Source organism: Vigna umbellata, chromosome 2 (assembly GCF_029865625.1).
Source record: "Vigna umbellata cultivar VRB3 chromosome 2, Vumbellata_1.0, whole genome shotgun sequence".
Lineage (NCBI taxonomy): Eukaryota > Viridiplantae > Streptophyta > Magnoliopsida > Fabales > Fabaceae > Vigna > Vigna umbellata.
Genome location: NC_142166.1, coordinates 46,392,688 through 46,417,536, shown reverse-complemented (window position 1 = coordinate 46,417,536; position 24,849 = coordinate 46,392,688). Strand labels below are relative to the sequence as shown.

The 24,849-nt window shown below is 31.2% G+C and overlaps 3 protein-coding genes across 5 annotated transcripts; 1 reads left to right on the top strand and 2 right to left on the bottom strand.

Moving 5' to 3' along the window:
- Positions 1 to 1,860: 1,860 nt before the first annotated feature.
- Positions 1,861 to 7,378, bottom strand: LOC124830405 (putative boron transporter 7). The gene is made up of 14 exons (XM_047304104.2): positions 7,154 to 7,378; positions 6,950 to 7,059; positions 5,834 to 5,953; positions 5,645 to 5,727; positions 5,331 to 5,523; positions 5,091 to 5,229; positions 4,834 to 4,999; positions 4,585 to 4,751; positions 4,256 to 4,429; positions 4,070 to 4,165; positions 3,168 to 3,460; positions 2,728 to 2,989; positions 2,499 to 2,645; positions 1,861 to 2,412 (listed from the first exon to the last, which is right to left on the bottom strand). The coding sequence occupies exons 3-14, from the start codon at positions 5,926 to 5,928 to the stop codon at positions 2,386 to 2,388; spliced, it is 1,842 nt and encodes a 613-aa protein (XP_047160060.1). The 5' UTR covers positions 5,929 to 5,953; positions 6,950 to 7,059; positions 7,154 to 7,378; the 3' UTR covers positions 1,861 to 2,385.
- Positions 7,379 to 10,156: 2,778 nt separating this feature from the next.
- Positions 10,157 to 17,154, bottom strand: LOC124830406 (putative 1-deoxy-D-xylulose-5-phosphate synthase, chloroplastic). 2 transcript variants are annotated; one of them, XM_047304108.2, is made up of 10 exons: positions 16,789 to 17,154; positions 15,106 to 15,225; positions 14,845 to 15,009; positions 14,479 to 14,629; positions 13,994 to 14,262; positions 13,199 to 13,490; positions 12,253 to 12,545; positions 11,461 to 11,739; positions 10,989 to 11,273; positions 10,157 to 10,575 (listed from the first exon to the last, which is right to left on the bottom strand). In XM_047304108.2, exons 1-10 carry the CDS (start codon positions 16,927 to 16,929, stop codon positions 10,420 to 10,422), a joined length of 2,151 nt encoding a protein of 716 aa, XP_047160064.1. In that variant the 5' UTR covers positions 16,930 to 17,154; the 3' UTR covers positions 10,157 to 10,419. The 2 variants fall into 2 exon arrangements, with proteins under 2 accessions (XP_047160064.1, XP_087963236.1); XM_088107110.1 differs by lacking the exon at positions 16,789 to 17,154 and having other exon boundaries at positions 15,099 to 15,217.
- A 2,584-nt stretch (positions 17,155 to 19,738) lies between these two features.
- Positions 19,739 to 22,941, top strand: LOC124830414 (EG45-like domain containing protein). 2 transcript variants are annotated; one of them, XM_047304116.2, is made up of 4 exons: positions 19,739 to 19,821; positions 22,005 to 22,127; positions 22,265 to 22,565; positions 22,817 to 22,941. In XM_047304116.2, the coding sequence occupies exons 2-4, from the start codon at positions 22,010 to 22,012 to the stop codon at positions 22,821 to 22,823; spliced, it is 426 nt and encodes a 141-aa protein (XP_047160072.1). In that variant the 5' UTR covers positions 19,739 to 19,821; positions 22,005 to 22,009; the 3' UTR covers positions 22,824 to 22,941. The 2 variants fall into 2 exon arrangements, with proteins under 2 accessions (XP_047160072.1, XP_087964167.1); XM_088108041.1 differs by lacking the exons at positions 19,739 to 19,821; positions 22,817 to 22,941 and having other exon boundaries at positions 21,913 to 22,127; positions 22,265 to 22,569.
- Positions 22,942 to 24,849: the final 1,908 nt, after the last annotated feature.

Sequence of the window (24,849 nt, the reverse complement as noted above, 5' to 3'; positions counted from 1 at the left end):
TATGAAGTAATATGTGTTGACTTGGAAAAGAGAGGAAAGAAAAAAAAAAAGAAAAAAATGTGAAAAAAAAATAGAAAAAAAGGAAAAAAAATGATGAATAAATATGGAGAGATTTGTGTTTATACAATTATATCGTATATTGTGTTGATTTGGTTTGGAATGTGAAGATTGATTCAAAAGTTGAAAAATTAATAAAAAAAAGGAAAATGAAAAAGAATTAGAAAAAAAGAAAGTGGTGAATAAAGGTGGATGAATTTATGTTTATACATATTTTTCATATACAATGTGTTAGATTTTGTTTGAAAGATGACGAATGATAAAAAAGGTGAAAAATTCAAAGATATGGTATGTTTAAATTTTGAAAAGAAATAATAAAAAAAGAAAAAAAATGTGAAAAAGAATTAGAAAAAAAAGAATAAAACGATTAATAGATGTGAGAGGTTTTGTGTCTATACAATTTTGTTGTATATAATGTGCTGATTTAGTTTGGAAAATAATAAATGATTGAAAAGATGAAAAATTAGAAGGTGTGGGTTGTTCTGATGAAGAAAGGATATTAGAAAAAAAGAAAAGAAATGTAAAAAAGAATTAGAAAGAAAGGATGAAAGTGATAAATACAGAAGGTGTATAGTTTAGTCGTGTACGTTGTACTAATTTGGTTTAAGAGGTGTGGTCTTTTTAAACTTGGTAAATAAGGGAGAATAAAAAAAAGAATAGGAAGGAGAAATGTGAAAAATTAGTAAAAAAGCTTCTCGAAATAATAATGAAAATTTCTCTCATATAATTTTGGACCACAAATTTGCAAATGCACATTTTTTTTCAGACAAAATTGTGAACGAATAAATTTTTTTAACAAAATTAGGAACTTCACGTTGTTTTGAACAAAAACTTTTTCATAGACAAATTTTCAAATCCAAAGTGACTCAATTTTTCTTTTCAATCCAAGAAAAAAACTAAACTTTCATTTATTATATTTCTTTTCAATCCAAGAAAAAAAATAAATAGTTTTTTTGCTTTGGATTTTGTATAATTAAAAAGAAAATTAATTTTATGATAAATCTGTTAACATTTTTTCTATAGCTTACAGATGAAGAAACCGTTGTTTCAGAGAGAAATCTTTTAGAAATATTTACAAACAACAGTATGGATTGTATATGTGATTACCAAACTCCGTTTTAAGATAAAACGGTTAAAGAAATGAAAAAAAAAAAAAACGTAAAGTCTATTGTTTAGAAGAAACTAATTTAAAAAATATTAAAATTTAAAATAATTAATTTTATTTATATTTTAATGTTTTATAAGAACTATTTATTTTATTATAATGAAAATATAATTATTAATATAATAGTAATAATAAATTATATTTTAAAAAAAATACTAAATTATATTAAAATTAGTCCATTATGAATATTCACAATCAATTATATCGTTTCTATGCAAATATTTTCTTTCTTGGGAAGAAATTTTAATCTTACAATAATTTTTGTTTTTCATGTTTTTAATTTATTATTCTTTCTTAGTTTTTCACGGTGATGTTTTTAGAAACAATAAGAGAGATGGTAAATCTGGATTAACATTATGATTAAAATTGGATGCGATTTGTTTTTCCGCAAATGAGACTTATTTTTCTCTGAAGTCATTAACTATTTGCACACAACATCAATACAAATGTGTGTTACACTCATTTAATTTATTGACCAGTCTGGGAAGTGTGAATGTTTTGAAAAAGAAGAGATCCAACATGCATAAAATTAAAATTACACGAATTTTACAACTGCAGTAATAAAAAATGGAATTGATGTATAAGCACCTAAAAACAATCATTCTTCTATAATTTTGTTCCAAAGGTATACATGTATGTTTACTGTATACAAAGTAAAACCAGATTCTATTTCTTTGTTTGTCGTTGAATGCTACAAACAACAAATTCTGCTTACAAACTTTAATATACACTATCAAAGAATTGGTGTTAACTAAAAGCTAAAAAAATGTTCTAATGATATCTATCTATATTTGAACTATAAAACATATCTATAACAATTGAGTTTTCTTATTTCCTCGCTTTCCCTTTCTTTTTCCCCTCACAACAATCCATTATTTTTCGTCCTCCCACCCTAGGAGGAAATTTATCCTTGATCTCAACATTTCACCGTATTTTTAGGCCAATTTTGAAAGCCTGTTACAAAGTTCAAATGCCTTTTTATCGACTTCTCTTTCCTTCTGCATTTCATATCTTTCAGTTTTCACTGATTGAATCCTTTCTTGTTCCACTGAAGATCATATTCAACCTTAACTAACTACAAAACTATAATCTTGAGGAACACTATTATATCAAACCCTTTCTGCATCCTAAGCAATGCTATGCGCAGACAGATTTCACCATCTTCAGACAGCATCTTCTCTAGGACAAACCTGTGCAAGTCCATCACACAAACACAGTAAATACTAGACAAGTATAGTAAATTGAAACCTTAAAGGATTCTATTCAAGTCATTTACGTGAACTTGTCTGTCATCACTGAAGCTATGATTTCTGCTGGTAGTTATCAGTTTCAACTCTCCCCTGTTGGTTGTCATCTCATCTAATATCTCTGCATAGCAGAATTCCTCTTCAGTTCCTCCAGTATCAGTATCTGACTCCATATCCTGATAAAAAGATTTTTCAAGTCCTAAGCTGAAAAGCTTGGAATACACAAACAAATTACTAGAATTGAAAGATCACCCGTACCATAGCAGGTGGAACTCCAGCAATTTCCTCATACCCAGAAGCATCTAGTTCTTCGAGATGGTTAGGCTTGAATATCTTTGGAAGCAAGCGCTCTCTTATGAATATGAGAAGGAAGAATGGTACAGGGAACAGTATTCCAACAAAAGGAATCCAAGTTATCCCGTAACATATTAAAAAATATCCTAACTGTATGAGTGTAAATGTAACTATGGTCTTGAATGGTACTTTCTCCAGAAAAGAGGCATGAAAATCTTCGAAAATTCTGCCCAATCAGACAATAACCATGACAAAATACAACATTAGCTTCTTACAGTAACGAAAATTATGCTTGGGAAACAAGTATTATCATCACAAAGAAAACCTTGATAGCCATGATCATTAATCTCTCAAATTCAAAACATTAAGCAGAGAAAATAGTTTACAGAAGTTCATGTACTTACTTGTGACGGCGGCCTGGGGTGATGAAGAGGAGCAATATCCTTTCCCAGAACTGATTTCCTGGGAGACTATCAATTGCCATGTAAGCAAAATATCCCCATAGAACTGAGGTTGGTATCTCTCTGATTACAGGCATGGCTAGGATTGAGACACCGACCAGGACAGACTGCAAAAGGTTCGTCACTCTTTGCTCATGAACCTCGACTGGTAGATATTCATATCTCTGTTTCTCATCAAAACTTTCTTCCGCACCACCATTGTTCCTAGATTCCTTTGAACTCTCCAATTCTTTAACCTGCACCAATTTCAAAACATTCTTACCACTCTTTGGACATGCCATTTCCCAAAACAAACCCAGTTTCTTTAAAAAAACATCCCTAAATAGATGTGATACTTTAATTTTTATTCTAGTCCTGTATGTGGAGAGTCAAATCTTGACTTGACTTGTAATATAATTGAAAATAAAATCTATTATTGGTATAATAGTTGAAACAAAAATTTAATGAAAGATAAAAGAAATATAAAATTTTACAATATTATTATTATTCAAATAATATTTTAAAAATTTTAAAAATACAATAGGAACGTGAATAATCATAGGCCAACGTTGTATTATTTGCCAGAATCAAAGATTTACCCAGGCTAACTTAACACATAGTCAAATATTCACACTGAGTGTATATTGGTTTCATTTTAATAATTATTATCTTCTACTTTTTTTTTTCATGCACTTTTAGGTTGCAGTAAATTGAATTTCAATTAGGCGTTACTACATATTAAAATTTTCTTTGTTAAATATCAAGATACATGTATTGTTCACATAAGTTCTTTTCCAAACATTACTACATAAATTTATTATTATGTTTTAAGAACCAGGAGTTCTGACGCAATAGATGATCCTTACCTTTTTCTTAAGAACTGCTAAACTCTTTGTATGCATGGGGGACTGTGGAAGGACTCCATTTGAAGGAGGAAGACCAAGGAGCCCACAAATCAGAGTCTGACAACAATGAAGGTGTCGGCAACTTTATCAACATGGAATAGCACAGAGCCATGTTTTAAGAAGGGTTTCAGAGACAGATTAACAAACCATTATTCCAAGCAGGAAAACATCATAGTGGTAGGCTGATGGTTTTTGAAGGTTAAATTTTTTCTGTTGTGTCATCTGCGCAGCTACACTGTGATCAAAAAAGTATAAGCCTGCTATCATCAGAGCTGGAATACTTGCCCCAAATACAAAAGCTGGGGGTACCTTCCACATATCCTGCATTTTGCAGTAACTGTTAGATGGATGTTTAGATATGCCTATATTCAAATCATCACTGATTTCTGTTCACAATGATGAACTCTCAACATGACAGTTATTCAAATGATCACTTTGGATGGGAAAAGTTGTACTCAATGTCTAAGGGTAACTACCTTCACTACTGTCCAGTGATAGAGTGATTCAGGTTCCCACGGTAGAGGAGAAAAAAGCCTTCTAGGAATGCCATCTGGAACTTTTCTTGGTACAGCATAAGATAGTGCAGTCCATAACACTACCATCAGTGGAATCCCATAATCTGCTATAAATCCTCGTAGCCACCCTGCGCTGGATGCCAGAATAAGAAACAAAGAATTGACAGGGTAAATCAAGCTTTATCTTGCAAGATATCATGCATCATTTACCTGTTCCATATTTCCATGCTCTTGCTCTTCTGCTTATTAGGGCAGTGAAAAGTAATCCAATACTGAAAATGATTGCAAGTAATCCATTTGTATACAACCAGCGGAATTGAAATTCCTCTGCAGAAGAATTTCCTTTATTGACCACGTTGAACTCTCCTATCAATCCCTGTGGTTCAATTCAAGGTTTAAATACCAGTCATGTTGAGTTCTGCAGCACCAAATTTACAATCTGTTTTGCTAGGAAGAGAAAGCAACACCTTTACAGCCTCTTGAAAGAAAAGAACAGTTATGAGCATGGCAAATAACTCCCCAGCAATTCTTGTAAACCTTGAGATAATTGAGCAAGCATTAAAAATTGCAAGCACCACCAGGAAGAATCCCGTCCAAACACAAACCCTGCAGCACAGGTGAGCATTGAAGTTAGACAAATCAGTAATGCAGAATGATTCAGGAAATGAGAAAATGCAGAAACAGAATCATAATGTAAAATGCCGTACCAACTAAGCGCAGCCAGAAAGAGCTCTCTACCCAGTGCAGGGGTTCTTTCGCAAATACTGTACAAGTAAGTGTACATTATGACAGTGGGTTCAGCAACACCTAAAATTAACAAAGGTTGGCCACCAAATATTGAGTGGATAATTCCACAAATAGCAGTAGATGCCATTGTTTCCAATATGCCCATACTTCCATCTGTTAAAAAAGACCATCTGGAAGCTCAGTAATAGAAGAATCAACCATGATATGGTATCCACCAAATGACAATATCTATTTGCTCAAAGATTTGAGTGTTCATAGAAAGAGATTGTTTTACCCGTATCCCTATGAAGTTGCTGTCCAAAAACAATAACAGGGAGGGCAGAGGCAAAGAATATGTAGAAAGTTGGAGCCCATGTGCTGATAAAGAAGTATGAATCAAAATTTTGTTGATATACATGACATTATAGTAAAGAAAAAGAAAACCTCAAGTTTGCAACGTGTTCTCAAAAAAGAGAAGAGTTACCTAGGACCAGAACAGATATCACAAATCCAATCTTGTTTATAGCACTGAAATCTTCCCTTGAAATCTTCAATTATTCCCTTAAATGGTGCTTCCATGTTTTTTCACTGCTGATGGAGCAAACTATGCACAACACAGATTAGATATACCAATTGACAACTTTTAGAAAACTGATTGCATTTAAAGATACTACCAAATGTGATGTAATGCGATGAACTTTTTGGCTGGTGAAATCAATTAGCATGCATTTAAATAAGAAGAAAGAAAAGAATGAGACAAAGATAATGGAATCAAAGACACTGAAGAACAGTAAAGAAGGGACGAAATTGACACTTAAAGAAATCGCAGCCAATAGTTGGATACATGTGATGAAAATGCATCGTTTGAGTTACCGCGTGTGTACACCACAAAAAAATTTTAAAATATAGGAAATCTTGGAACCCATTCCTTGTTTTTATGGTAATCTAGGAAATCAAGGACCAGTCAAAGATTACACACAGCATATGAACATCGCATGATCAATGATGATCTGCTAGTACTTGACGGTGGGATAAACAGAATGTATGTTATTTATTATGAACAACTTTACAACATTATGGGTCGGTGGTTGCAAAATTATTTAGAACTAAAATTGAATAAGAAGAACATGTTTGGGAAACTATAAAATCAATATTATTTTAATAATGGATAATGAATTATATGATTGATTATTGTTATAGCAGATTATAATCAGAGTCAATTTTAAACTTATTTTTCAGAAGAGAACTTTTTTACTAAATTTCAGCAAATGTACAAACATTTCAGCTTGTTTTATGTACAACACCAATTGAAACTAAAAAGGTAAACTTTCCAAAACACACTCATAGTGACACGACTTATGCGTAAAATACTTCTCTTTTAGAAAAAGGTCCATCATAAAATTTTGATTGAAGACAAAAAGGTATCTAAAATTGTTTCATGGGAAGATAAACAAATACAGTATGAAATGAAAAACGATTCTTGACCTGAAAATTAGACAGGTAAATATTTACATAAAATCAGGCTTAGGTACAACGTAACGTGAATTTAAACAAGAAGATGAAGATGATGAAAGAGGAGTAATGTAAAAGGGGTGCTCACTGCTCAGAAGACACAGAAATGCAGCAATGTGCAATGAGGAGCTGATAGAAGCTAGGCATCGGCAATGGCATGTATATAAGGCAATTGAGGAGGCCACAGCAAAACCATGACTTCAAGAGAAGAAAAGGAGTTATTAATGCAGGTTAATTAAAATTAGAACGATCATTAATTGAGATAAGTGAGAAAGGGTGAAAAGTGAAACACCTGAAGAATGAAGAGGGTCCACACGGACCTGAAGAAACAAGAGAATTATGTATGGATGGGATGTATTTTGGTTGGTGAAACGGTGCAGTGATGGGACGAGGGAAGAGGGACACCACTGTAGCGAGGGAAGAGGGTCTCAGTCAAATGGCAATGCAAAAATTAGAAACTAAAAACCAGTATTTGTTGGTCCCATGTAATGGAGATCCGATTGAACATCCTAGGATTTCGGAGGGGTCCATGCTGTGGTGCGGTGTGGTTTCACACTCCCCCTTTCTATTTTAAAACATTACTCCTTCAATAGGTTAATTAAGACAAAATATGAGGCTTATTCAGTACACTTCCTTGAAAGTTACCCAACAATGCAACTTTTTTAGTATAGTGTCGTTAACCTCAAATATTTTATGTCGCAATCATAATAAATAAGCCTTATTGGATTCAATAACATGATTTTGTTTAGTTTATAAGGCAAAACGTAAAATGGTTATCGTAACTTCTTTCTTCGTGCTTCGTTTAGGGTAAACCAATCTTCCAACTTTCGCCACATTTCTAGCAAATAACATAGCTTCCGCAACAGCAGTGAATGAGGTGAAATAAACAAAGCAAAAAAGTTATAAAACAAGAAGATAACTTGGAGAAAAATTGGCATGTGATCGTGCAGGGTGTGAGCTGGGAAGAAGAAAGTGCGTGAAAGTGAGGGTGAGAGAAACGACAATGGGCGAAGCGCGTATGGCACTGGCTTTAGGTAATTCATTTGGATTTTAGTGTTTTGGTTGTTGGAATTTGAAACATCCATTACATACATTCCACATTAGTTTGTCCTTGATTAGGTTTCCATTCTTTGAATGCAGAGGGGGCAAATTAGCCCAACTGTCCCATTCCATCAAAAATCCAAAATGGTTTTGGTTTACTTCACTCTCCCACTTTCATCTTCTCTTTATCTCAAAGGATGTTGACAGCAAGACCACCGTTACTTTTTCTACACCGATATTACAACTTTTATTACTATTATTTTAATAATTTTATAATATTTAATTATAAACATACTTAGGTATATGGAGTGATGCCCACATGCAACTCGCATAACAAAATTGGATCTACTATTCACTTGGAAAAAAGATCACGAATTTATTTTATCCTATAGATATCCATTGACTATCGTTTTCAAAGCCGCAAATATTAAAAGAAAATATTTTATATATTTTTAAATAAAATTCAAATTAAATTAAAAAAAATACAAATAATATTTAAAATATATATCCAAATAAAGTTAATGAATAACTAAAAAAATTAAAACATAAATTCAAATTAATACAAATTAGTAATAAAATATATATTCAGGTAATTTTAAAAGTAATTCTTCTACAAATAACACTCTAAGATTTATGTTTGTTTTTTCATATCTTCGTTTTAATCACTTAATTCCTGAAACAAATAACATATAAATAAAGTCATCAATCAATGACAAAGTGATGCTGATAATAAAATTAGATTAAAATATTATAAACGTACTAACATCATTATCAATTATCTCCTCTAATATTGTAATAAGCTTCATGTTATCCACTTTAAATTTTGAAGAACTTGAAAAAGGAAAATAAATTCATTTATCATAGCCAATCATTTGAATTAATATAAATATGTAATTTGAAGTGTTCATTTAATTACCTTGTATGTTACTCTATAGTCAATCTTGAACACACATCAACGTCTCCAAAGTGTTTGGGTGTGATCTATTGCTATGTGAGTAAGAAATCGACCACCAATACTAAAAGAAGACTCAGAAGCAACTATTGAGATATGAATGACTAAAAAATATGTTGCAATTATTTGTAAGATTGGATATTTTAATCCATTAGTCTTCCACCAAATTAAAATGTCAAATTCTTTACTTGAATATGATAGTGTTGGTTCTCCAAGTAATAATCAAGTTCTAACTTATAATTAGATGATTCATTTTTCTTTGCAATATGATGTTTTGCAAAATCTCTCTTTCGAGCATATTTTCTTCATCAATAATTTGGCCTACATTTATGTTCAGATTTTGATAAGAAGAAACTGACTTCTTACTTTTTATGTACATTTCATACTTTCTCACCAAATCCTTAAAAGGAATATTCACCTTTTCAATTTCAAATCAAATTCATTACCATATATTTGAGGGAAAAAATAATTCAACAAATCAATTTTATACCTGAGATAACATAATACCTATAGCCATCACTCCACTGATCACACTCCAATACTACCTGTTAAACTTTAATACCATAGATACAGTCATTTGTTGAATAATAGAATTGGAAGAGTTAAGTCAATCCATTAAAGTCAACTTAATTTCATATACATTTGGAAAGAAAATGTTGACAATTAGATAAAAGGTACCAAAAAACAAGAGTGTCACATCATAAAATATTTCCAACTTTTGACAAATTTCATTTGTTATTTGCCATGTACGCTAGACAAAACTTTATATTGACTCTTTAATTGTGATAAACAATCAAATACATATTTTTATTGTATGACTACTTGAAACATTAAAAATGTAGAATTCCACTTAGTTACGTAATCAACAACTAATTTTAATCAATGACCTAACTTTTATGTACCTTGAGGAAGCTATGGAATTTTATTTTATACAAACAAAAGTTAATATATAAGTAAAATATTTTTTTTTAAAATTTTTTATTAAATTTTATGTATTTAATCTCTCAAATTTGTATACATTTATAAAAGAACATTTTGGTCCCCGTCATTAACAAAGTCTTTATTAAATAATTACGGTTATTAATACTTATCATTCTCTACTAATATTTTTGCTAATACCACCTGTCATTAATTTTAATAGGGATATTTTAGTCAAAAGATATATAAGGGAAGGAACATTAGGCACTGAGTTTTATTAAAAGATAAGTATAAGTTCATTGTGGAGTTTTACGAATAAGCACGAAGGGAATATTTTTTGGACAAATCTAAAACTATTGCATCCAAAATGCACATTCACAACACTCCATCACAATGACATTCTTATCTTACAATTCCAAATTAAAACTACAGCATCCAAAATTCACGTTCTCAACAATTTACACTGTTAGACGTCAAAAAATAAAAACTGCCGTTAATTACCTTTTCACTATTTAACAACAATTACACCATACAAAAAAAAACGGCATTCTTGACATCTTTTCTGTCCTGTTGCCCTTCCAAATCGAAGTTATCCAACTTCAATTCATGGTATTTGAAAAAGGGCAGGACAAGAAGCAAATAACAAGTCAGGAGGAACACATAAACTGCAGAGCTTCCCGTGTACGGCCTAGCAAACTCAATGCCGTGGCAGCAATGTGGTGTCCACTCAACCCCGCTTGGTCAAGCTGTTCATTTGGTGATGCATGTTCAATATATCTGTCAGGTAAGACAATTGGTCGCCACTGGAAAGTTCATCCACAAAAAACATATCACACACTTGTGATCACAAAAAATAAAAATTTACTCATGCCATGCAGACTTGCTATGTCAAAGCTGTGTGTGATTAGAAATGCATAAACATAATATAAAATCAGTGGATCATCTTTAAAACAATATAAAACTAAAATAAACAATTTGCTGCATGAAAGGGACCCCAAGCAATCTCCAATTACACGTACAACACAGTAGAGATATCTTAGTGCTGAAAAGATAAACTTACAACTTCCCACCAAGAAATTCAAACAGGTAGAGAAATTTGTTAATTTTGTATCTTTACGCCAGTTATAAATAGAAGGTGAATAGCACATTCATAATCCAAAATATTCTTAGAACCTAGCAGTATAGCCTTCCCACATACACAGCCTGACCCAATTACCTTAATTCTTCCATCGAGTAGTCCATTAACTGCAATAAACTCGGCAACATGGGAACCAAATCCTCCAATAGATCCTTCCTCGACAGTGATTAGAAAAGAGTGATGTTTACAAAGCTGCCTCAGAAGTTTGATGTCAAGGGGCTTGCAGAACCTTGCATCAGCAACAGTCACCTCAATGCCAAGTTTGGCAAGGAGTGAATGAGCCTTTAGGCAGTTCTGAACCATCGATCCGTATCCCAGGAAAGCAACATCTTTACCCTCAACAAGAATTCTTCCTCTTCCAATCTGTGAATGAATAGATTACAACCACCCCAAATTTAGAGATGGCAGATATATAAAAAAAATATTATGACAAATATTTGGGGAATTTAAGAACGAATGACGCTTCCTTAGGTTTATTAATCAGTTTACCCTATTCGAAGTTTCAGTCTAACTTTCAATGTATCGAGAAAATAGAGTGTCGCCTAATTACCTTGATGGGGATTCCATCGCCTCCAGTGTAGCCTTTCCCAACCAGGGCACCCCTTGGATAGCGAAAGCAGGCTGGTTGGTCATTGATATGAGTAGCAGTAGCTACCATGTGCATGAGTTCAACCTCATCAGATGGTGCCATGACAATCATGTTTGGTAAGCATGACATAAAGGTTATATCAAATGCTCCACATTGGAGGGGACCATCAGAACCTACCAATCCAGCACTTGTAATGACAAAGCGCACTGGAATTCTCTGTTGATCAACATCGTGTATCACCTATATGTGGTACGTAACATGTTAAAAATCATAATTGCTTAAATCGTATTATTATGCAATGAGAACTAACTATATCTTTTCTCGTGCAAGAGTAAGTAGGCACTAGGCAGGCACACTTCCACCCACTCGCATAGAGCCATATTAACATTACACAATGGTGGTATAATGAGACGAGACAATTACTTTTCTTTGTTATATATTTTTGTTAACACGGTCAGAGATCCTCCAGTGTACCAGAATTCCTGAAGGTTCATACTTTTTACAGTACAAACACTTTCAGTTAAGTCCTAATAATTTGACTCCCTAAGCACAACCAGATATGTAGTGCTGTTACCACTTTCATTCACTTCGTAATAACAGCAAATTAATGATGACAATATTACTAATTCCATTAAACTTAATGATCTATACCAACCACAAATAATCTATTCTGAAAGAAATCCAAATGTTCTATGAACAATAAATCAGGGTTGTCGTGGTAGTCTACGGCTTTAAGCTGATATAAAGTTGAACCTGATCATAGGCTCTTTGCAGAAAGGAAGAAGGTATAAGGCAAAATGGCTTCAATCCACCACATGCCAAACCAGAAGCAAAGGTGACTGCATGTTGCTCAGCCATTCCCACATCAAAAATCCTATCTGGAAATTTCTCCTGAAACAGTTCAAGGGATGACTCCATCGCCATTCCAGCATGAACAACCACAATATCTTTGTCTTTCTCTGCTTCTGCAACCAAAGTCTCCACAAAGCAATCACCGTATGTTTGAGGCCGAACAACATTATCTAACGAATCATATTTAAAAGGATCTGAAAAGTAAACATAGTTACTCAATAATAATTATGTGGCCAAATCACATCAATCAAATTTTCAAAATGACGAGAAGGTCAATCCCATAAAGAGCCTAAACTATAATCCCCTGGCATTCAGAAGACATGACTTTGCATCTAAACAATAAATATGTAGTAGAAGCCATAAGAAGCCACTGCTGGCTTCAACTTTTATCAAAATAAGGTCAAAATGCTTGGGAATACTATTGAAAGGGAAAAAGGAAAACATGGAAACACTCAGTGAAAACATCTGAAAAAAATATAAAACTAAATGATTTTGCTGAGATTTTAGTTTTGGTAGAGCTTAATGGTGTCTATTAATCCATATATCAGACTCCAGTAACTGATATGAGGTTCATTAGTTTGTTATTTTTTGTTTACGTAGTATCATATACTTCATAAGCAAGTTATCTTCAAGCTACTGCGTTGAATCTATCTATAAACTAATCAGTATAAAAAGATATTCATTTTATTTTCTTGAAAAGCTAGAGCATTTGAAATAAGAACACAACCACGGGGAAAAAGTACAAAAAGAAAGAACTATAGTGTAATCACATAATGGCTAGATAAGCTATTTTGCTAGAAATAACATGCAATGGAACAATTAACACAATATAATTATCATAGGTTACCAAAAGAAATTCCACCATCTTGTTTCATATCTGTTATATCACTTTTCTGATTGTTTTCATCTCCCTGATTTTCATCAGTTATCACATGTACCAAGACGGGTCCCATTGAATCCAGGGAAGCAACTTCTTGGAGAACGCATATTAGATCCTCAATATTGTGTCCATCCACTGGGCCTATGTAGTACAACCCAAGCTCCTCAAAAAGAGTAGAACCTTGGGGACCTATCATACCACGAGCATATTCATCAACTTTAGCTGCCAACTCATGCATACCAATTCGTTTAGTAACACCCTGTTATAAAGCAGACAAGTTTTCACTCGCTTGAACATGATTTGAAATTGGAGCACAAAGCATTGAGATGCGAAAATGAGATCTAAATGAAGGATCATCATTAAACCCTATTAGGTATATCATTTGTTATTCTACATACAAAAAAATATATATATAGATAAAGATGCACATCAAACCACATATTTGGGGGAGTGGAAAGCATATTTGTACATTTATTTATCTTTCTTAATGCACATGGAGGAAAATCTTAGTTGTTACACTATTTTCCACAGGCCCCATATTGTACATAATAGCATTGCTCTTAATGTACAAACTCAATCCATTTTATACTAAAGTTATGAGTTATTTACCGTTGAAACATGCTTCCTTTAGTAGGCTCGTTTCAAGTTGAATGACATGGCACTATCACATGAACATTGCATGCCAACAGCATATACTGAAGACTACTGATTTGAAGCTATCTAGTATTCTTTTCTTGCAGAGGATGAAGAAAAGAGGCATACCTTGGCAGCTTCTCTAAATCTTCGGAAAGATTTACTGGACTGGAGCTTGCTCAGGGTACTAGATAGGGCATTGACAGATGTCTTTGGACGCTCCTCGATTTTTGGAAGTAAAGAGTGACGACTATCATTCAAAATCACAACCATGTTTGAGTCTAAGTATCCTGCATTGCTCATTGCCTCATATGCCTGACCAGCCATAGTTGTCCAATTGCTGATAACTGCAACTACTCGTTCTTGCCTGCCCTTAATATCCCGGGCAACTGCCATACCTGATAAAATAATACACATATGACTTTGAGGTCAATTAAATTTCACATTTCGAAATTTTATTTATTCATTTAAAATGGAAAATGCAGAAAAAGTACAATTTAGCAACCAACAAATTTACTCGGACCAGTCAATGACAATAAAAGCATATAAACAGAGTTTGAATAGTGTTTGAAGAAACAAATATTATTAAAAAGGGAAAGGTCTTTACAAACTACCAAGTCCAGCAGAAATACTGTTGCATCCATGACCTGCACCAAATGCATCATATTCACTCTCAAATCGGGAAGTAAAACCAGAAAGACCGTTCTTTCTTTTCACTGTTGTCATGAGAGATCGCCTTCCTGTAAGAATCTTATGTGCATATGTCTGCACACAAATAATGAAATGGTTACATTATCCAAACCAGGTCATTCATTGAATTCTTATAAATTGGAATATTCATTGTTCTGTGTCAAAATGAGTTCCTAGGAAACAATGATTAACAATTTGCAATTGGCATTCAATTTTCATGCCCAAAATGAGCGAAGAAAATTTAAAACGAGAGGGACACTTTCTTTTTGCATGTAATTTAAAACTCTTACTTGATCCCCAACATCCCACAATATTTTGTCCACTGGAGCATTGAAAACATAATGTATTGCAACTGTCAGTTCCACCACTGCCATACTTGCTTTCGCTGATATTTGTGTACGTGACATAATAGAAGACAAATCTGAACGAATTTCAACTGCTAGTTGTTTCAGTTCCTGCAAAGACAAATATTTAGGTAATGAGATACTTCAAGATTGTGAGAAGAAATAATGTAAAAGCAAAATGAAAATGATAATGAGCTTACAGTTAACCTTAATAGATAAGTTCTTCAAGCAAAGAGGGTTTTCAACCATATCAAGAATGGGTGTTGGAACTTTCTCCCAGTAGTAATCATCATTATCAAGCTGTGCACATACTCGATCAACTAATCCCTGCATCCACAACCCCATTAGATTCTACCCACTCTTTCAGTAACTAAATACATGTAAATATTTGCTGTAATATTGTTCGACTGGGAAGGTAAATAATTTTGTACAAGTTAAGATTTGATGCCTCATTATTTCAAAATGGACTCAGTTCTAATATAACAGGATCATCAAAATCTAAGATGAAATGACATAAAAAGCATGCGGAAGACATCATTGTTCAACCAAAGGGTTATCAAATTGAAATTCACATCATAAATTGCCAGGTTAATTTTTTATTCATGAATCATAATTTGTATTGAATCAAAAGATTCAGAAACATGAAAAAATAACTTCAAATATATCATATAGTTTTCAAAGAAATCATTTGAAACTAGAAATAGATGAAACAGTTTTAACTGTAAGTGTTATCAAACCGGTTTATTAGATCTGGATTTGTGGAAACGATGCAATGAAATAGCCAAATAGAGTACATGCACTGAATGAATGGTTGACAATTGACAAATAAAGTAGCAGAATAATCAAATAGGATGAGCTCTGTAGTGTTCCTTCAACTCCTTCTCATTTAACAATTTAAGTTTATATGACTTCTTAATTTCTCACGGGAACTGGTGAAAGAAAAGTAAGAAAAAAAAAATAAGGATCACTGAATCATGTGATTCATACTAATGATCATTGCATCATCATTTATGTATTGAATAATACAAAGTCTTTTGAGATTCATTTCGTGATATGAATCATATAAAATCATTTGGTTCAAATCGTGAATCATAAGATTCTAAAAACTATGACAAATAGAATAGTCCTTTTGGTCGTCTGTCACCTCAATGATGATACATTTAGTGCAATAGCCAATTTGCAGTTGGTGACTCCTACCTACTGATTATCCAGCCACTTAATTCCATGCCAAATTAAATTGTCCATGTGATCCCAATTTCCCAGTTATGAGAACTAAAAGACCATTGAGTCGTATCATAAAACATAATTCATATACTTACATTAGCGAAATAAAACTATTAAATTGAAGATTGCTTGGGCTAATTAATTAAAAGTTTTTTTTCTCTCCTTCAAATTCCTCAATTTTCAGAAGGGAGATAAACTAAGTGAAAGGAGATTTTAGCCCCCTCCATTCCTCTCTGCTTTCCTCCTCTTCATGCTGTTATTGTCACTCCAAATGCCATCAAACACATAATTACCTCAATGTCCCTTATGTTAAACACCATATCAAGTCACCCAAACTATCCCATTTGCACAAAGAGTGCTTTTATAGAACTAGAAAGCATACAAACTATCCAGTTCCCAGAGTTAAACACTTTTGTATAAAAGACATAAATCAACAGTGCGAACTTTATTCTGCATAGATCCTCTTTCTCTATTTTCCGTAGCATCTCTATTCCCTCCGGAAACCAGATTTGATTAATCAACGGAACAATTCACCATGTTAGAAGAGTTAACAAAGACAACTAACTAGACAAATCCTAGTACTCTCACATAAGCACGGACTGAAATTCAGGTGAATTGTGTCTTCTGCAATGCATGAAACGAGACAATTGCGAATGAGATAGATACCTTCGAAGTAGAACGAGGGGACACAGAAATTGTAGAGAGTTCCACGTGGAGGGGGAACAGGGAGGTTGAGCAATCCACTCTTTTACCCAGAGAGTGGAAAGGAACTCCGAAAGGGTATGTAGAAGAAGGAGTAGCAGCCATGGAGAAAGTAGCAACCAGAATGTTGTTACTATGAAATCTTCAAAATTCACAGTTCAAGGAGAACCATGATTATTGAACCCAAAGCTATTCGCTATTTCGCACGTACAATGATGAATCCAAAATATCAAAAAAAGACAAATAAAATCAAATTTGATATGATGTGATAATTGAAAATGGTAGAAAATGAAGGCAACACAAGATAGCGATTAACCCCTGACGAAAAGGGCCCCGTTTTCCATGGCTCACAAAACTTGGAACCATCACAAATTATAATATAACTATTGGTTTAATTTCTCCAACCACGCTTTAATATCTACTTTACATTATAAAACTAAATAAATCTTTAATTTTATTTTTTATTTTTCATTAAATTTAATGTAAAAAATAGAGAAATTTATTTTTATTTCAATGTTTATCATTTATTTACCTGTCTTAAATGACGACTTGTCTTTCAGATAATAGTTTACAGTTAAGTAAGACCGACATTTATATTCTTTTTATCTCATTAAATGTTTATATTTATTTTCTATCTTCAATACTTTTCCCAATTTGGTGCCCTGTAAAAATTTTACTTCTATTTTGTTCTTGATGTGTTTGTATTGTTTATAAATATTTTTAAGCGTTAAAATTTAACACATTATTTTTTTTAAATATATTTTGGAAAAATGTATAATATGATGCAAAAAATAACTTAAGAAAATACTACTTTTATTGAATGAGTAAATGAAAGAAATAGAGAATGCATATCCTAACTGGTTACGTTACATTGATGGTAATTGATAAATAGACGTAACAATCATATCATCCATCAAAATTAAACGATATTTAACATCAATAAATGAAATTTTTTAATAAATACTTAAATTTATAAGGTAATTAATTAAAGTATTGTCACTTTTAATTCTTAAAATTATGATAATTATTTTTATTGTGTTTAGAAAAAAAATGAAAAAAATAATAAGAATAACTATTCAATGGGTAGATGATAAATAAGACTTGGACTTCCAAATCTCCTGCAAAATTTGGCAGATTAGATAACAGTTTTTAATTCACTGTTTCATTTTAATTCACTCTGTAAAATTGATAAATTAACCGGCAATCCATATTTTTAAAAGAAATAATTTAAAATATTAACTTTTTTTGTATATTTATATTATCTAAAAATATAAATATACGATAAAAATGTAATTTAAATTATTTAGACTTATAAATTAAGTTTCATTATTTAATTATAATAAAATAATTTAACAATAATAATTATTTTAATTTATTTAATTATAAATATTAATTTACAGTGTACTAAAATACGAAAACAATATTTAAAATTTAAAAAAATTACAGTGTATCTATTTAATTTATTTAATTAAAAATAATGTATTTAAAATATTTGCAGTTTACTAAAAATGTGAAAACAATATTTAAAATTAAAAAAAGAATTGGTTAGCCAACTCACTAACCTATCTTTTGACAAATAGATTAATATCTTTAATCCGTCTTCCTATAAACCAATTCGTGTGGTGGATCACCAATAAGATAAACTAACTCATTTTATTACAATGAAAAAGAGATAAAAATTGATAACTAATATAAGATTGTGTTGAAGATGGTTCTTTTATTGTTATAGAAAATGTGAAATAGGTACAAAAATATGCCATGCATCACCAAATAAATAATCAATCCCCCTGTTAAAAATTCCACTCCATTGATATTTTGATAACTGTCATTACAAGCAAACACCATACAAAAACAACATAACTATATAAATAGTGATGTGAAAATGAGTTGTAATCCGTAAGCTAACTTGATCTACTACGAGTTTAACCTGGATTGAATTTGAAAAAAATATAATTTTTTTATGTGGTTTAGTTTTCAATCCGGCTCACTAAGAACTCGGTTTCACACGGTTGAACCCGTGGTGAGTCGGATTGGCTCACCAACCTACCTAATTTAATTAAATTATTTATTATTTTGCATTTCAATATTATTAGTTAGTATTTTTTTTATTATATTGTAGATGGTGATAAAAAGATGTTTCAAGAGAGAAAAATATTATAGATTTATTTATTCAAGACTCTAATATTCGTCTTTTGTATATGTTTTTGGATTATGCTTGATTTTATGATACTTTTTTTTTAATTGTCTTTGGAGTTTAATATCATTTAGTGTGAAATTTATTTAAATTTGAATGATTTTTTTTTTACTTTAAAAAAAACTGATAATTAAATGAGTCAGTGGATTAACCCGTTTAACCCACCAATCCGTGGTGGGTTGGACTGGGTTCAAATTTTTTCAACTCGCTAATAAGTGAGCTGGATTAAGTTGGCTCCCTAAGTGACCAATCTATGATGGACCTCGTCGGATCGAGCCGGATTACTCGTTTTGACAGCTTTATATATAAAGAAAAAAATATATAGAAAAGTCATTTCAATTTGGCATCCGTTCTAGCATTATTTGCAACCAAGAATAACACCTATATTATATATACTTAACATGTAAGTTTAATCATTACAGGAAAAGTAGTTAAAAATGATAAATACGAGCAGGTGGGCAAATTTTGATTTTAATATTTAATTGAAAGCATTTTTCTTATAAATTTAATATATCATCGAATTACAAATCATCTTGTATAAAAGAATTAACAATCTTACAGAACGGATATTCTAAATGGGGATGGAGAGAGTATAAAAATGTAAGAGTAACGTAATATCAGTTGTATAGCAAATTTACCACCTTTTAATTAGCATTTAATACCATCCGTTAATGGTCATAAATAATATCAGTTACTCATCTTCCTCACCGATTACAGTATTTAAGATATCATGATCAGTATTGTTGTTGCTCCATATTCATTTCCCTCAACCTCGTATCTCTCCTAAGTGAAGAAGCCATCAGGTACCTCGTCTCATGTCTCTGCTTCCAATTTTATTTTTCATCTATTATTTCTTTCAAAAGTTTATATTAAAGTAGTAAAAGAAAGTGACATTTGTCCACTGGTATATGATATAATTTGATTTTATCTATATAATTGATGCTAGATTTTTAACCTACTTTTTCACCAAAGAATTTTGAGTGTATTAATCAAGAAAGTCAATAATGAGTAATACAATAGACACAAATTCTATAAATTCTTTTAACTTAGGAAGATAATATATTTAAATTTGGGGTTTGCTAACGCCGCTGTGTATCGAATTTTAGTAGACAAAAATACGCTTATATAACATGAATTCTAAGTTTTAAGGTTAAGGTATTTTAATAATTTTCATTCTCAAAACTACAAAAAGAAACCCTCAAACCCTTGTTCACCTCCCTCATTCCTCTCAATCCTTTCTCTTTTATTTTTCTCACTCCAACATTTTCTCTGTCATACCACTTGAAACACTGGTTGTTAAACAATCTTACAAAAAATGATTTTATAATGAGTTTTCATTTTATAATTTTTGTCGTATATAATTTTATTTAATTTTCACAAGCATAATGACATCCGAAGGAATTGGTAATTGGTCTGGAGAGTTTTTTTTAGAGATGATGATTCAACATATGCAGATAGATGAAATTAGAAATGTTAGTGAAGATGGTGAAATTGAAGAGATCTTAAATGAACCTTCGTCTGAAGGTGAATATGTGAATGACTCAACCCTTTACAAAGACAAATTGTTTAACGTGTTTCTGATTTTTTTCAATAGGAGTTACAGTAAGGATGATAAAGAAAAGATTGGAGTGTGAGAGATGAAAGAAAAATGATTAAGAGGAATGAGAGAGGTTAGCAAGAGTTTGAGTTTTTTTTTAGTTTTGAGAATGAAAATTATTTTTTTTAGTTAATTTTATCTTTAAAAACACACACGTGTGTGTGTATATATATATATATATATATATATTTCGTAGCTTAAGATGTGAATGTAAAGGCTGGAAAACTGCAAATGGTAGCTTAAGATGTAAGGACATAACAAATAGTTGAGCGAGAATGAAATTAAAGAAGGCAGTTATATGTGAAGGACGTACATACAGTCAAACCACCTTTTTCATTTTCTTTGGGGGCTTCATACAGGATCGACATGTTTCTCATAATAACAAATTTGAGGATATATTAGAAAATAATATTTTATTGGAAAATGAAAACCTAAGTTAATTTGAAATTTATTATTGAGTAAAATTAGAATAATTGTGTGAAGATAATTGAAACTCTTTGTAATTATTTCAACTCCTTCTTCTTCCAGAAATAAAAAAGCAGTATGGACACTTTTATTTGGCTAAGAAAAAAATGAACCTTTATTTTCTATAAAAAAGCATTTATTTATGATAGGTAATACAATTAATGTGGAATCCACTGTCTTCTCAAATTCACACTGAACATTAAATTTCCAAATGTGTTCCCAGTGTGAGCAAATATATAAGGAAAATGACACTAACACTCTTTTCATTGTTGGAATTTATTAAAAATATTCTCTTTTAAAATATAATTACGAAATGTACCTTTTACAAAAAATAAAAAATAAATAAATGAACTTAATTAGTCTTCTTAAAAAATCATATCAGTCATAACGTAATTTTAATAAACGTGTATTGTTTTTATTTTTGTGAATATAAACACTCATTTTGAATTTTTTAAAAGATTTAAATTACCTTCATTTTAACAAACTAAGGTTATAATACTATGAATTAAGAGATTAATTAAGTTTCCATCTTTCTCATAATAATATTAAGAAAATAAGATTTAAGTGTAACTATAATTTTATTTTATCTTTAATGGACATGGATTCTTTAGAACACTGTTCATAAGTAAGAGAAACTTGATATTGAATAACACCAAAAAAACAGTACCTTACTAAAATAAATTTTAAAGGATTCTGAAATTCTATGGAAACTCAAAATCAAAAACAAAAAAATAAGAAAAAAAATACAGCTATATATTTTAATGATCATAAGGGATAATGAAAGTAGTAAATGCTTGACGTTATGCCGACCAATGACCACAGTTATGTATGCTGACTTTGTAGCCCTAATCATAATTTATTAGTACAAATGTGTTCAACAACTTGGCCTAAAATTTTCGAGATTCCTTAATTTATTTTATGCAGCTTCGATGTCTTCCACTTCCTCCCTTCGCCTGATCCTCTGCACTCTCTTCCTCTCCTCACTCTTCCTCCGCCACTCTCTCGCCGACGTCGGCACGGCTGCACGTTATGGCCCTCCCTTTTTGCGTAAGTATATATATGCATAACACAAATGTTACTTCAGATTAATCTTTCATAGGAAAAACTTTGATGATATGTACATGGTGCCAAAATAACACGTGTTAATATTTGAATCGTGTAACTGTTTATGGTGACACGTGCAGCCACTGCATGCTACGGCAGAGACGCGTCACAGTTTCCGTCGAATAACTTCTTCGGTGCCGTCGGGGAGGGTTTATGGGACAATGGAGCAGCATGTGGAAGGCAGTATCAGGTGCGGTGCATCAGCGCTGCGGCTCGCGGAACTTGCATTCCTGGCCAGATGATTCAGATCAAGATCGTTGATCGAGCGCAATCATCGGTTTCTAGGCCTTCTTTAGCTGGAACTACGTTGGTCCTCTCCTCCAAGGCCTTTCAGGTCATCGCCAACGCTTCTGCACCGTTCATTAACGTAGAATACCAACAGTGAGTTCTCTTTTACCTTTTCATCGTTAGTATTATAGTTTATTCTTAATTACGTTTCGTGTTGGATTCTATCAAGATTAGGTTGAAAAATCAAACGTTGAGCGCTTCTGTTATGACTTTCCTTACCTGCAACAAGATTAATAATTATGATTCTAGAATCTTTGGTGAATGGATGATGAGCGTTTGTTGGTTTGATCGATTTAGAGTGAAATAATCTCAACTGAAGATTCGTAATTTGTCCATTTTTGCAGGGTTTGAAAACGGGAACAGATTCTTTGTTGGCATATTTGTTACTCTGAAAATTATTCTCTGTAATGATTGAGTAATATGCAGATGAAGTTGCATTCATATTTTAATAATGGTCACTATCTGATGAGATCTGCGTGTTCTTTTGTTCCTAACCTGGTCATTCAGGCCGGTCCAGGTTAATACTTTCTCTCAATTTATTTATCGAAAACTCTAACTCTCAAGGATTTTTAACTTTTGTTCAAGGGCCATTTTTCAAAATGTAATAATATTAATTACTCTTTCCTTTTTTAATATACTTTTTAGTTATTGTAATGTAAAAATAAACAAGTATAAACTAGAAAACTTTGTGAATACTATATTTAAATTAGGTGAATTTATTATTTTTTTCTTAATTTAAAAAAATTTAAATACAACTTTAAAAGTCGGAAAAGATACAAAATTAAATGTAATCCAGGTAAAAAGAAAGTTTTTTCCTATGAAAAAAAGAGTGAAACTACATCGAATCATTAATGAATTTAAATATTTCTAATTAAATATTTATTAAATTATTTTTATTTATATAATAATGAAAACTTTTACATTTTTTATTAAAATTTAATTTTAATATTGACAGAACAATGTGACAGATATTTGAGGTTAGTTTATTTGTTTCCCTTTTTTAAAAAGTATAAAAATTAATTAAAAATATTTAAATTTATTATAATAAAAAAATTTAATTAAATAAATAATTAATTATGTTATCTAAGTATCATTTTTACCTCTTTTGTTACTGACGTTTTAAATTCAGAAGCTACGGAGTTATATATATATATATATATATATATATATATATATATATATATATATTATTGTTTAGCGCAGCTTAAAAGGAAAAGAATTTTGGAAAGGAAACCAAAAGGCTACGTCAGACATTAGCGCCAATTTAACAAGGCACCTACAACAGTAAAATTAAATTTTCAAATAATAATAAGGAGATAGAATATGAAGAGGTCTATTCATTCGTATAGTTTTTATGTTATTAGATAAATAAAATAATATTATTTTAATACACTTAAATGCTTACTCTAGTAAATTTTTGTTTTGTATCCAATTTAAAAAATGAAGATATTAAATCTTTATATTATAAATAAAAATTACATGAATAAGATTTTGTTCGTTAAATTAATATTATTAATTTTATGTTGATTATTGGATAAAATTGCTGACATAATTACGAAAATTAGGATCTATAAAAAGAAAATAAAATAAACCCAGAATATTTATAGGAAAAGAAAAAAAAATAAATAAAACTAAAAAAAAGAATAAAAAAAAATAATTCTGATAATATATTTTAAAATGAAGAAAGTGCTCTGTTTATAATTTTCATGAACAAGACTCATAATATAAAAATCTCTTAGAAAAATATTTTTTTAATAAATATTAACGTTGTAAAACGTAGACAACAAGTCAATTTGGAAATATCTTCAAAAACAACCGTTAAAAAGCAAACTTACGATCCAAGTTCGAGAGAAAGCTTCCGCTTTTGATGGCACAGCTTTTACAATATTATATTAAAATAATAAACGTACTTTTTCTCTTCTCTGTCCAGCATTTTTTCTTTAATATTCAGTTTTTTCTCTCTCTTCGAATTTCTTAGGGGAAAAAATAACTCACAGGGAATTGCAAAATTCTTTTTGGAACAACCACCGAACTAGGATACTATAAAAAAAATTCAAGAACTGAAAATAATATTTTCCTCATTCAAGAACTGAAAAAAATAACTCATAGGGAAATCATATTTTTCTCATTCAAGAACTACTTCCCTGCTGTAAAAAAATGCATTAAACTGCAAATAAAAATCCTCATCGTCAGCCTCATTCCAGTTAGAAAAATTAGTTGGTAGTTATAGACTATTAAAGTTGTCGTTAATCTTTAAATAACATACAATCAAATGTTATTAATTCTTTCTCATAAATTATAAAAATTGAATACGTATATAGACATTAGTTGGGACCATGAACAAGTGGTGTCCTAAACCACAAAATAATTTCTCCCT

Bases quoted from the DNA above. Each gene is read 5' to 3' on its own strand.
- LOC124830405 (XM_047304104.2), bottom strand. From the start codon at position 5,928: ATGGAAGCACCATTTAAGGGAATAATTGAAGATTTCAAGGGAAGATTT. The intron at 5,524-5,644 runs GTAAAACAATCT...CTTTTTTAACAG, and splicing joins GCAACTTCATAGGGATACGG to ATGGAAGTATGGGCATATTG. The intron at 5,000-5,090 runs GTGTTGCTTTCT...ATTGAACCACAG, and splicing joins TCTTTCAAGAGGCTGTAAAG to GGATTGATAGGAGAGTTCAA.
- LOC124830406 (XM_047304108.2), bottom strand. From the start codon at position 16,929: ATGGCTGCTACTCCTTCTTCTACATACCCTTTCGGAGTTCCTTTCCAC. The intron at 11,740-12,252 runs GTTCAACTTTAT...TACCACATATAG, and splicing joins TGCAAAGAGCCTATGATCAG to GTGATACACGATGTTGATCA. The intron at 10,576-10,988 runs GTAATTGGGTCA...TGAACTTTCCAG, and splicing joins TACTCGATGGAAGAATTAAG to TGGCGACCAATTGTCTTACC.
- LOC124830414 (XM_047304116.2), top strand. From the start codon at position 22,010: ATGTCTTCCACTTCCTCCCTTCGCCTGATCCTCTGCACTCTCTTCCTC. The intron at 22,128-22,264 runs GTAAGTATATAT...TGACACGTGCAG, and splicing joins TTATGGCCCTCCCTTTTTGC to CCACTGCATGCTACGGCAGA.